This window comes from Gobius niger (assembly GCF_951799975.1).
Source record: "Gobius niger genome assembly, chromosome: 6".
Lineage (NCBI taxonomy): Eukaryota > Metazoa > Chordata > Actinopteri > Gobiiformes > Gobiidae > Gobius > Gobius niger.
The window spans coordinates 13,132,666-13,145,482 of NC_136857.1; the positions used below are offsets into that span (position 1 = coordinate 13,132,666).

Consider the following 12,817-nt stretch of genomic DNA (forward strand, 5'->3'; position numbering starts at 1 on the left):
TACAAGCGGCGGCTCTGCAACATGAATTTGCTTAAACAAATAAACAAATCACAAATAAACACTTTGATTTGCATTAAAAGACACAGGCAACTATCAGACAATCATAACATGTTGTGTTAACCGTGCATTTGTTGAGGAAATCAAATGTTCTCTCTTGTCTTAAACCATTAGGATTTTATTATTTATATGGGCTTTATGCATTACAGGCCAAAAACACGTGAAATCAATCAATCAATCAATGGTTTTGTATTGCCCAATATCACAACAGAAGTTGCCTCACAGGGCTGCAACGAACATTAAGGCAATAAAACAAAGCAATAAATATGACAATAAAGTTCAGGTGAATGAAGTATCCAGGCAAACATGTCCAAATAAACGTCCGCAGCAGGTTGCGAGGAGCGGCGGGGGTGTCCCCTGCCCTTAGACTCTCCAGCACGGCAAGGAAAAACTCAAAAACCCAGCGGGAGAAAAGAGAAACCTTGGGGAGAACCACAGAAGGAGAGATCCACTCCCATGGACGGACAGGCTATAGAGACCTGATAGTAATAGATAGAAGATAGTACCTGGCACAAGCGGGTTAAAATGTTGTTTGGTTCATCTAGTAGCAGAAAACCATCGAACAAAACCATGGCAGGCTCCACATAGGCCTAAATAAATAAATAAAAACAAATATATTTATATAAATATAACATATTTTTAATGAAAAAAGTCGGGTCTTCACGACTCAAAGTGAATTTTTGAAACAAAAATGATCGTCACATAAATAGTCATAAATAGTTGACCGTGAGTTGACCTGTGGGTCTCCTCCACACATTTGGGATGAGGCACCACCACCATGGCACCACCCACCCGTCGCGCATGATCTGCCTCCGGAAAACAATCGTTGCTTTCTCAGAAACAGCGCTTTGCTCCACTTCATTTGTTCTTCGGACCACGAAAACAACTCAAAGCAAATTTTGTCGTGACATCGGTGCAACTCGGGGTAATGATGGTTGGAGAACGTCTCGCAGACTACCATGATTTTGGACTGAAGTTTTTTGAGTATTTAAAGGAGACTGATCGCAATACCATCAGTGAAAGAGAAAAACTTCGCAAGATTTACGACGAGGAGTTTAAAAAGTAAGTCTGACACTATTGTTGAGTCTTATCCTCAAATGTTGACAGAGCTGTCGTCTAGATTAAAATGTTGGCTATTTATAAGTACTGTAAGGCCTTGTGTTTGATTGAAATACATTTGCACTTCCTCTTTTATTTTTTTATTTTTTTTACTTTTTTACAGATATGGCAGCGGTGCGTTTCTCTTTAGCACTGTCCTCTATGGTCTGAAATATTTTGGGGAAATAAAAGTGATGCATGATGGTCAGTGGATCGTTTGGACGAAAAAGGTCATCATAATTCATGTGTTTTTTGGACCTGCTCTTGATGAATGCTGGATTAATGTTACTGTGATGGACAAATGCAGCTTGTAATACTAATAATAACATTTCCTTTCCTTCAGCTTCAGACCTCAAAGTGGATTGGCAATCAGAAAACATACAGGAGAGATCAGGCCCACCAGATGATGATGATGACCTCCAGGTAATATTATTGATGTATAATCTTTATTAAACATTGGCATTCAAATTGAGGACTGGGACACAAAGAGTAAAGAGTTTTCACCAAAATCAATGAAAAGATGATTGATATTATCACCCCCCAGCATGTACACAATCCTAAAAAATACAACCCATGTTATAGAAGGGTAGTGGCAGGTTTGTGTGGGTTCACAGCTGTCCAGGTCTACTACGACCTTTCTAGGGTCTGGGGTTACTAGCATCGGTTGGTTGTAGGGCACCAGTTAGAATCAATCAAAAGACAGGGTATATCATGGTAACAACATGTGCAGTCAGATAATACTGTACTATGGACGCGCTAGAAGACAAAAGTACCGACATGATTTATATTAATGAGAATGATAACAATAATAATAATAATATAATAATAACAGTAATGAGAATGATAACAATAAGCAAATACCGTAGCAGTGGAAATAATGATATGAATTTTGTTAGATGTAAATTTGTCTTTTTACACTATTCAACATACACGAATTACTACAATCTGCTTTATAAGAGTTTATAGAGTTGTTGTGTTGCTTTACATGACCCAAAATTAATGAGCTGGGCATTAATAGCACAAAAGCATACTTTATTGGGTAAGAGTTCTCCACTCACTTGTGTTTGTCTAATGTTTTTGTGAGCCAAGGCTACTCTGTAACAGACATTCAGATACTGATAATGCTGATGGCCTTGTAGTCATGAACACTCATGCTGTTCATTCCAGACTGGACTTTACAGTTTATAGGCATTATATCAGTGTTTATGTGTAAATTACTGATCGATGGTGGACAATCAACGGAAGAGAATTTTGAATCGGCAGAAATAAAAAAAGAAATGTGAAACTACTATTATAAGATGTAGTAGTAAAGACCACCACAAAGTATGACACTTTTTGGGCGAAACAACATGTCTTTAATTTGGACATAGGTTCTTTTTAAAGTAAGGAGCTTATTTTTTAAGGGACGATTGAATTAATGCGTTTTGAATGTAATGCTGGGTTGCAGGTTCTAGAATGTGATGATGTCATCGGACCCAAGGAGCCAGTTTTTCCTAATAATAATAATAATAATAATAATAATAATAATAATAATAATAATAATAATAATAATAATAATAATAATAATAATAATAATAATAATAATAATAATAATGCATCAAACTTGTAGAGCGTTTTTTTGGACACTCAAAGACGCTTTATATGGGGGATAAAACAAAACAAAAAAGGGGTTTAAGGAAAAGCTAGTTTGAACAGGTGGGTTTAGAGTACTGATTTGAAGGTTGGTAGTGAGTCAGAGTTTCAAAATGGGCTGTGGGAGTGAGTTCCAGAGGGTGGGGGCAGCGGTGGCGAAGGCTCGATCCCCCAAGGTCCGGCGGTTAGTGCGGGTGATGGGAGTGAGGCAGCATTAACAGCATTACACTTTCACAAGTCGTAGCTAAAAAGAAAATATATGAATTAAAAAAAATATCATTAATATCAGTCACTGGGTCCATGATCTCTCAAAATTTTCCTCAAAAACAAAATATTTTTTCCTCTATATAGTAGTGTAGGCCTTTAGAATGCTGTGATGTCACCTGCAACCCAGCAATTGTAACATGTCTAAATATAAATATTTTATAGGCATGAGATAATCGCTGACCAAATTAAAATCTGCTCCACTGAACATCAGTTCAATCCGAATGGAAAAATGTCATTGAGTGTGGACATCAACACAGAGGTAAAGTATTAATAAAGTATAAAATAACTGACACAGAGTAACAACATGGAGACCAACTGTGTTATCTGCCTCACACAGTACACTGTGGATCTGCACATTGTGAACACTGGCACAAAAGCAGTAGATTTCACTGGCTACAAACATCTTTCTCTGTCTTCAAACATTTTTCTGGGAGAGTGCACAGCAACCCAGGAAAACCCTCTGATTCTCCATCCAGGTATGACTGTCTATTCTATCAATTTTGAGAAAAAGTTGTGTTTTCAAACCTCAAAGAACCACTTGAATAGTTAAACCCACAACACTGCCGAAATCAATCAGCCACTGAACCCTTATGTTACACAAGTGTTTCTATATACAGTACATGAAAAAAGTTTTGGTTGCATTTCACTGCAAACAGGAAACAGGTGATGTTTTTTTTTTTTTATGGCCATGAAAGAATTTCCTGTTCAGTTTCCTTGACAAGACCCAAGGCGTAAATCAACTTGCAGACCTGGGTCCACATCCAGACCTCCAGAGGCTTTAGTCCGGACCCCAAAGCCTTTTTATCTTCTCAATATACTTAATATCTAAGGTTGAATTAAAAATTATATAAACAAAATTAACAACATTGAAATAAAAGGGCAAAATTATTGATTCATTGATCAGCTCTGCTATGTAAATAGAAAACCTTTGCTAATGTTTTAATTTTTTTAAGAGCAATGACTGTATATCCTGGACATGTTGAAAGTTACGAAAGCAAAGTTTGTGGACTTTGAGCCCATTTAGTTGGGGATCCCTGGTGTAAATGATCATTTATATCTGGGTAAAATATAACGTGTAGGAGGTCATCTGCCTTTCACAAAAAAATCGAATTAGTATATCAGTGACACAAAGCATTTTCAACAGTGCATGTCACCAGTAAAATCAATTTTGGTTTTGTTAAAACAGCTTGAGTTGATAATTATTTTAACGCTTTAGTTCCTCTCGGTTGCAGATGTGAAATACGAAGTCTGCAAGGTCAAGTTCAGTGCTCGTGAAGTCGGTGTCCTTTCAGTGAAGCTGTCTTTTGAGTTCAGACAGGAGAGTTCTGCACCGTATCATCACATTGAGCGTTTTATTGAGGCTCAGTGTATAACAGCACTGGGCAAAGAGCTGGCCCCTACCGCCCCCTACAGGCCTCGCCCAATCCTTGTGAGGACCCCGCCATTGAACTCCATCATTGAGTTTGGACAGCCTCCTCAAGGGTAGTACTACAGTATATTCTCACATTTTCATTCTGTTAACATGCAGATTAATCTATTTCTTCCCCATTATATTCAGTATGACTAAAATGTCAATGCAAGAATATCAACTACAAAAGAGTCTGACCGGTCTCAGCCCAGCACTCATGAATCCTGCAAGTCGTGATGAAAGGTATAATTTTTATGTACCTCCGAAATTGTATATTGTAAATATGATATTTTCATTTGACAAATACAATTTAATTTCATGTGTTCAGGAAAAGAATCTTAAAAGCCTCTTTGAGCTGGGAGAACTACGCGCAACGGTTTCGTCTGCTTTTGGACCTGGAGATGATTCAGATGGACCAGGACCTCAAAAAATGCAACATCCCCAATGCTGACCAGGAGGAGGTGACGATGGAGAGATTTAACAAGGAACTTCTGATTCTTAAGGTAGTCTTTGATGAAATCCCTCATCAAGACCTTCAACGAGTTATTAATATCAACATTTATGTATTTATTTTCACCATTTGATCGTCAGGTTCCAGGTTTGCTTGAGAACCGTGTGTCTCTGCTGAGGGGGGGCCGTCTGCTGGTGTATCCTGTTGGAGAGACGACTAGGAAATACTGCGTTTATGTCGAAAGTGTGCAACAGGACACTGTGAAACTGGGCTACAACAAAGAGTAAGTGAGTGTTCTTGGAAACTATTGTCACTGCTAACTAACGTCTACTCTACTTTGTGTCATTTTCAGGCTGCTGAGCATTTTTCTAAAAGGCATGAAGTTCCACATTGAATTCATACTAAATTCACTGACTGTAGGAATCCAGCGCAGAGCAGTTAGATTAGCTGTGGAAAGTGAATTGAGCCCAGTGCTGTTCCCTGCTCTACCCCCTTCATCCACATCACAGCAGGCTCTTCCTGATCTCAAGTGGGAAACTTTCACTGCATAAATAACATTACATTTCAACGACCACAGCTTTAATCATATTCAGGTGTGTGTGTGTGTGTGTGTGTGTGTGTGTAAAGACTTTTTGACAGGAAGCTTGAGCTAAACCCAGAGCAGTATCGAGCTGTGCAAAACATTGTCACAGGTTCATCTAAACCTGCTCCCTACCTGGTGTTTGGTCCACCCGGTACAGGTAGGCACAAGAATGAAACATTATAAGAAGAAAATGGATTAATTGAAATGCTTGTAATATTGTAATATTTCCTCAGGTAAAACTGTAACTGTGGCAGAGGCCATAAAACAGATAGTGAAATTACAGCCCAAGAGTCACGTCTTGGCCTGTGCCCCGACCAACAGCGCTGCAGATCAACTCTGTAAGAACGTACTGAAGCACGTGGACCAGTCTGAAGTGCTCAGGATTTATGCCAAGTACTTAAATCCCTCTGATATTCACGGTGAACTCAAGGTGGGTATTCTTCTATTTTACCCAAAACGGGCTTTCCAGTTTCATTTACAGTTAACATGTAGGCTGTGCTTCTAGGCCTGCTCCAACCTAATTGGGGGCATATTTGACTTTCCCAAAAATTATAAAGAAAAGCTAATGAAGTATAAGGTCATCATCACAACACTGCTCACATCTTCGAGGTACAAAAAGGCCTAACATACAATCTTAGTAGGACATTAATTAATATAATCATAATTGATAACTGTTTTCTACAGGATAGTGTCGGCCAAAGTGCCCAAAGGTCATTTCACCCATGTGTTTGTGGATGAGGCGGGACACGCTATGGAGACTGAGTGTCTTCTTCCATTAGCAGGTGGAGAAATACACTTATTGTAATAATTTTATTGTTATTTTTAAAATAAAAAAATTGTTTTGTTTGAATGAAAACACAGGTCTACTCAACCCAAAGACTGGTCAGGTTGTTCTGGCTGGAGACCCTAAGCAGCTCGGGCCCATTATCAAATCTCCATTTGTGCTAAAGTTCGGGTTGGGTGAGTCTGTTATGTCAGAATTGTGTGACAATAATGATATTCTGAGCAGTCTTCATTTTGACATTTTTTAATTTAGTTTTAGTTGAGATTATATATGAAAAAATCTCTTCAATTTTAGTCGACTAAAATTGCAGGTAAATTTAGTCAACTAAATTCAAGAAAAAATTTGTTGACTTTGCATTTATAATGTTTTTTATAATCATGTTCTCCCAGATGAACAAAGCTCAGAGCTGCTCCTCTGGCAGTGAATTTAATAATCTGAGGCTCTTTATTTTGTCTTATTTTAGTATCTGGACATTTTAGTCATAGTTTTTGTCTCGTAAAAAACGTTTAAGTTAGTTTTAGTCCCATTGTAGTCTGCAAAAATATTACTTTGACTAAAATTAAGACTAAATATTTCAGTCGACGAAATAAACACTGATTCTGAGTGACCCTCACCTGTTTAATAGCCAAGCCATCTATAATATCTACCTCAGGATGAGGTAATTTCCTCAGAGGCATGACTAATTTAGTTCTCCCTCACTTCCAGGTCAGTTCCAGGTCAGTTGTAAAACTATCTCTAAATGTAGCTCTTGGGTTTTATGACATGTCGGTATCCTTATGTTGAGCAGACGACTTAGAAGAGTGCCTTGACACTTCACTGTGATATCTGCTGGAATTCTCTAGCAGCCTTTGTTTTTCCATAAACCATGTGTTAATATATTCTACAAAAGTGTCAGTTTTGACATCATACAAATGTACTGTGTACAGGGCTGTCGCTGTTGGAGCGTCTTATGAAGGACTCTCCTCTTTATCAAAAAAACAATGAAGTGTTTGACAACCGCTTCGTTTCGAAACTTCTCCGCAACTACAGGTTTCACTATTGTTCACCTAACAACAAAATATACATTATAACAAGATTTACTGCAAATTAAAACACATTTTCTGTTTAGGTCTCATCCTGCAATTATAAAAATCCCCAATGAGCTCTTCTATGACGGAGAACTGGAAGCTTTTGCTGATAAATATCAACGCAACTCATATTGCAACTGGGAACACCTTCCACAGAAGGTAAATGGTACAATTTTATAAAATACACAAACATTCAAACATGTTACAACATAATGACAACTTTATTTGTTGTTAGGGGTTCCCCATAATCTTCCATGGAGTGACTAGTTTGGAGGACCGCGAGTCCAGCTGTCCTTCGTTCTTCAACATTGCAGAGGTGGAAGTGCTCATGGATTATGTGAAGAAGCTCCTGGAAACTCAAGGAAAGAAGGGCCTCTCCACCCTCTATCCACAAGATTTAGGCATAATCGCCCCGTACTGGAAGCAGGTCAGAAGACTCATATTTGAATTTGTATAAAATGTTTTTAAAGGATAGTCAATGGGCCCAGAATTTAAAAAAATCCAATCAAACTGGGTTTAGAACTGAAGATGATCTGCCCATAGTTTCATTGGTATGCACACAATTTAAGCAGTCCTCCTGAGTGCTCCTGAAGTTTCATCATATACTTTAATCAGGGCTGCCAGCTCTCATGCTTTCGCCGTGAGTCACACGCACTTGAGTGTCTTCACACGCTTTTATGCCTCACTCCTCATATCTCACGCCCAATCAAAAAATATTCCTGACTTTCAGAAGCGAGCGGCTGCCCTTTTATTTTCATGGTGTGTCCGCTGCTCCTCTGCTCCTGCAGCATTGTGTGTATGTGAGAGCGCTCCTCTTACATTGGTTGGTCTGTCTGTCCAGTGCAAATCTGACCCCAAGGTTTAGTCAAAAGTTGGAAGCCCTGCTTAAATCCAATGTGCAGACTAGTGGAACCACAGAGCTGAAGCATCTTCCTAGTTGAGACACAAAGCTGGTAATTCTGAACAGCCCTATTCAGGTGACCACTTTACCTTTACTATGATGTCAAACTGCTGAAGGACTGAGAAGTCCATATTATACACAAATACAAAAGTACTGTTTCTGTCTCAGGTGCAGAAAATCCGTTTGGCGCTCCGAAAAGTGGAGGAGGATTGCAAATTGAAAGACATAAGCAGCATAAAAGTAATACTTTACACCTTGATTCAATAGACTCGTCAGATTTTCTTAGTTTGACGTGATGTGTCGATTTCAGGTAGGCTCAGTGGAGGAGTTTCAGGGTCAGGAGAGAAGAGTGATCCTCGTGTCCACAGTCCGCAGCAGCCCTGAGTATGCGGAGTTTGACAAAAAGTTCAAGCTGGGATTTGTCAAGAATGAAAAGGTAAATTATCAGGTCATTTACATTTTATTGAATGATGCGTAAAATGATTTTGTTCTTACCAGAGGTTCAATGTGGCTCTGACTCGTGCCCAAGCCCTGCTGATTATTGTGGGAAACCCCTTAGTGCTGAGCTCAGACCCTACCTGGGGGCGGTACGTGTGTGTGATGATTCATTTGATATATCACTGTATTGAGTACAGTTGTTTATACATGTATGTATTTTTAGCTACATTGATTACTGCAAAAATCAAGGTGGCTACAGAGGAGTATGAGTTTGTCAAACACGTCAGTTCATTCTGTGAACAAAGGTAACGGGGTTTCTAATACAATATTATCCATTTTGTTGTATCAAAAGTAATTTTACAATTTTGTTTGTTTTTGAGAGCATTGTTCAGCGCAGCCCGGCCAAGAATGAAGAAAAAATAAATACAAACAAAACAAAATTAAAGTTATTTCTCATTTGGACCCAATGTTTGTTTTTATTCTTTTTACCTCAAGTCGTTTACTTTTACTTCTTTGTTTTTGAATGGACAACAGAATTTCAGTATTGGAAATGTGTTTGGTCCCTGTTCAACCAAATGTGCCACTAGATGGAGACACTTGCTCCCGAGTTGTTGTTGCTGCTTTAATGTAACCACCATTTTCATTTCTTTTAATACATCTTTTCTTTTTTTTCCAAAGAAGAAACGGAATAAGCATTTCAAAAATACTTTATTACATGTCTCAATCTCTTTGACATTCAACTCCTGTGCCATTTGTTTCAAGCATTACATTCATGCACACACACTAAAGAAAGTTCAAAATGGCAGAGACCATTGCAGTAGCAGTAGTAGTAGCAGTAGTAGACCTCAGTGACTGCTTTGGAAGGGTTTGTGGTTTAATGTGTGTGAGGAAACCCTTGACCCTTTATGTGAAAGCAAAGTCCAGGAAAATAAAGTTCTGCATTATCAGCACTTTGTGAAATAAGGTTTGTCAAAGTGATTACTTATGTACAAGGCCATGAGCTTCAGCTAGTGATGGATCTGAAAAGATGCGACAGTCTGTTGGCTCATTGAGCATTTGCACTGCGCATATAAATACAAATACTCAAATATTCATAGGAATGACAATAGAAAACCCAACAGTGGAAGAAGCAGAGACATCTATGGTGAAACAGTCCGTCATATCCTCAAATGAGACATCTGCAAGTTAGGCAAGTTCAAAAAGACCGATTTTTCCAAACTATTGCCTATAAATAAGATGTCCTCCTTCACAGTAGCTCACAAATGTTATTTGGCTTGCGCTTGCGGACCTGCAGCGCCGCCCTTGTGGCCATCTCAAACACTTCTCGCACACCTTCCTTGGTCTTGGCTGAGCATTCGAGGTAACCAAATGCATTAATGCGGCCTCCCGCCATCTCCCGGCCCTCCTCTGGCTTGACTGGCTCCTACAAAAGGCACAACTGCTTTAGCCTTATTCCAATGTAGAAACATTACCAGACAACCGCATGCTGAACACAAACCTGCTTCATCTTCTGCAGCTCGCGGCGAGTATGCTCATCATTCCTCAAATCCTTTTTGTTTCCAACAAGGATAATGGGTACATTAGGACAAAAGTGTTTCACTTCAGGTGTCCATTTTTCAGGAATGTTTTCTGGAAAAATACATAATACAGATAATAAAATACAAATAACAGCACATGTCTTTATCGTTTCTGGTAGGTTTTCAGTGCTGATGGACCCTCTCACCAAAAATATAAACAGCAATTGATCCAAGAGTATTGTGGAGGCCACTGTGAAAGTAAGCATGCCAACTACTCATATAGCCATTGGGTCACAAAAAGGTAAAAAAATAAAAATAAATAAATAATGCTCCTTTAAAGCTGTGTGGACAGCTGTTCTATGAGCTCCTCCTGAATAACTGAACTCTCTTCATCTCCAGTTGAGGTTGATAATGAAGATTATACTGTATATCAAGGGCAGTGCCTTGTGAGATTGTACACACGCACACGTACGCGCGCACACACACACACACACACACACACACACACACACAGGCACGCACGCACGCACACACGCACAAATCTTAAATGTCTTAATTTGTCTTAGTAAAAGGACAAATATATACCTAAACTGTCGGGGCTGTCGATGGAGAAGCACATGAGGATGACATCTGTGTCGGGGTAGGACAGAGGCCTCAGCCTGTCGTAGTCTTCCTGACCTGCAGTGTCCCACAGCGCCAACTCCACCTGACACACAGGAAACAGTACATCACATCAACAACACATGTCAAAACGTCAAGGACCAGGATGATATCGCAAAATGACGTGGTTTTGCATAGTAGTTATTGCACACATATTGCTTTACAGTAGTGTTATACAGTCTGACAGCAGAGGGGATGACCTGCAGCAGCGCTCCCTCTTGTACTGAGGGTGCCTCAGTCGGCCACTGAAAGAGCTGCCCAGCTCCTCTACAGTCCCGTGCAGTGGGTGGGAGGTGTTATCCATGTCTCCTGTCCCTCACCTCCTTCCACAGAGTCCAGGGGGCAGCCCAGGACGGAGCTGTCCCTCCTGACCAGCTTGATCAGTCGGTTCTCGTCCCACTGTGAGACCAGGTCAGTTTACTGTTGAGTTGAACACTAGGTACTTGAAAGTACCTCGATGTCCTCCCCTGGATATTATCTGGTTTATGCGGTAGTCGATCACCATCTCCTTTGTCTACAAGCATTCAATCGGCTAACAATCTAACTAAATCTAGCTTAACAGTATTATGTTACAGCATTATGTACAAAGGAACACACATTTCAAAATTGTTTAATCTAATTTAAACATATTATCCAAAGTTCCAGTTCAGATTTGGATATTTGCGTTAAAAATAGAGTCTGTTGTAGCCGGCCAATAAATCACTGTCCCCAGGGGCAGAGATACTCCCACCAGCTCTACTCAGCCTGTTAATCAAACTGTACTGTCCCAGCAAGGATGACCTGCCCCAGATAAAACCAACAGCATTTACCGGAGTACAATATCTCTGACCGTTACTCATCAAACCATTGCAAGGCTCAGCTCAACTCCGCTCCATTTTCCATTCTACTGCTGATTTAAGTCCATTAATTACTGGAAACTACAGGCATTACAGACGAGAAATGTCGTAAAGGTAGCAGTAATAGTCCTCCAGAGAGCTACTATAGGTGCGTTAGCAGCAGTTAATTTGACATCTTATTGAGAGACGCCCTGCAAAGTCTAACTGCTGCCATAATACTTACCTTTGCAAAATCTAAGTTTGGAGAAATGGGACAGTAAGTTATAGAGTCACAGCTCTGCATACTATGGTTTGTTTGAGCAAGTTTTAGACAGTTAAAAAAAAAAAGGGCATTCAGGATATTGTAAATAAAAAGCATCTTAGATAAAAACGCTTGTACTTGAGAAGATGCGTAAGATTATCCATTTACCAATCAAGCAACCAAAAAGCCTTTATGCCTAAATTAATTCGGATATTATAAAATAAAGATTTATTAAAGGCACTACACCTAATTTTGACGAAATTGTATGTTTACTGCCACAGCTGTCCTTTGGAGTCACATATTGACTCTTTGGGTTGACCATACACAACATCAACAAATCATAACATAATGCAAACTTCATCAGGCTGATTTTTTCAGCCATGATTACATACTGTCATGGGGCAATAATAATCATAATAATCATAATAATCATAATAATATAAAACAAATTGTCAGGCATAGGTCCTTTAAGCACTGTTAGTCATTCAAGACAAATCCCAGCTTAACTCCACCTTTTAATGGGGAATAAAACGCGGGCACGTGATCATACAATATATTAGGCTATTAGTAATACTGTGCGATTCAAATACCATGGCATAAAACATACATGTGTATGCCATGCATGTAGGGATGTAGGAAGATTAATTAATTAATTCATACTTTAATAATCTCTAGAGAAATTAGCTCTCTGCATTTGACCCATCCTCAATGTCGCTGGGCGACCTGTAGGAGCAGTGAACCGCCAGCGTGGGTTGGCGCTCGGGGACCCATCTCTATGATGTGGAGCCAGGCTCGTGGTCAGAAACATCCGGCTGGAGGATTCACCTATTGCACATGTTTTTACCACTAACCTGCGCAGACACGGGGAGAACATGCA

The 12,817-nt window shown here is 39.5% G+C and overlaps 2 protein-coding genes across 2 annotated transcripts in view; one reads left to right on the top strand and one right to left on the bottom strand.

Annotated features, from left to right (window-relative positions):
* Positions 1–3,220: 3,220 nt before the first annotated feature.
* LOC306964931 (putative helicase mov-10-B.2) lies at positions 3,221–8,955 on the top strand (the record flags this gene model as incomplete). Its single annotated transcript, XM_079559106.1, has 19 exons — positions 3,221–3,313; positions 3,392–3,530; positions 4,287–4,536; positions 4,613–4,705; positions 4,791–4,965; positions 5,054–5,196; positions 5,266–5,442; positions 5,541–5,653; positions 5,730–5,926; positions 6,002–6,105; positions 6,181–6,278; positions 6,358–6,456; positions 7,207–7,309; positions 7,389–7,506; positions 7,583–7,774; positions 8,417–8,488; positions 8,559–8,684; positions 8,747–8,835; positions 8,910–8,955. Exons 1-19 carry the CDS (start codon positions 3,284–3,286, stop codon positions 8,953–8,955), a joined length of 2,364 nt encoding a protein of 787 aa, XP_079415232.1. The 5' UTR covers positions 3,221–3,283.
* A 428-nt stretch (positions 8,956–9,383) lies between these two features.
* LOC306964035 (rho-related GTP-binding protein RhoA-A-like) overlaps positions 9,384–12,817 on the bottom strand; it is a 470,655-nt gene continuing 467,221 nt past the window's right edge. The window contains exons 4-6 of the mRNA XM_079557876.1: positions 10,789–10,909; positions 10,185–10,315; positions 9,384–10,109 (exon numbers count right to left, since the gene is read on the bottom strand). Coding sequence (XP_079414002.1) covers positions 9,933–10,109; positions 10,185–10,315; positions 10,789–10,909 — 429 coding nt within the window. The 3' untranslated portion in view covers positions 9,384–9,932. The remainder of the gene's footprint in view (positions 10,110–10,184; positions 10,316–10,788; positions 10,910–12,817) is intronic.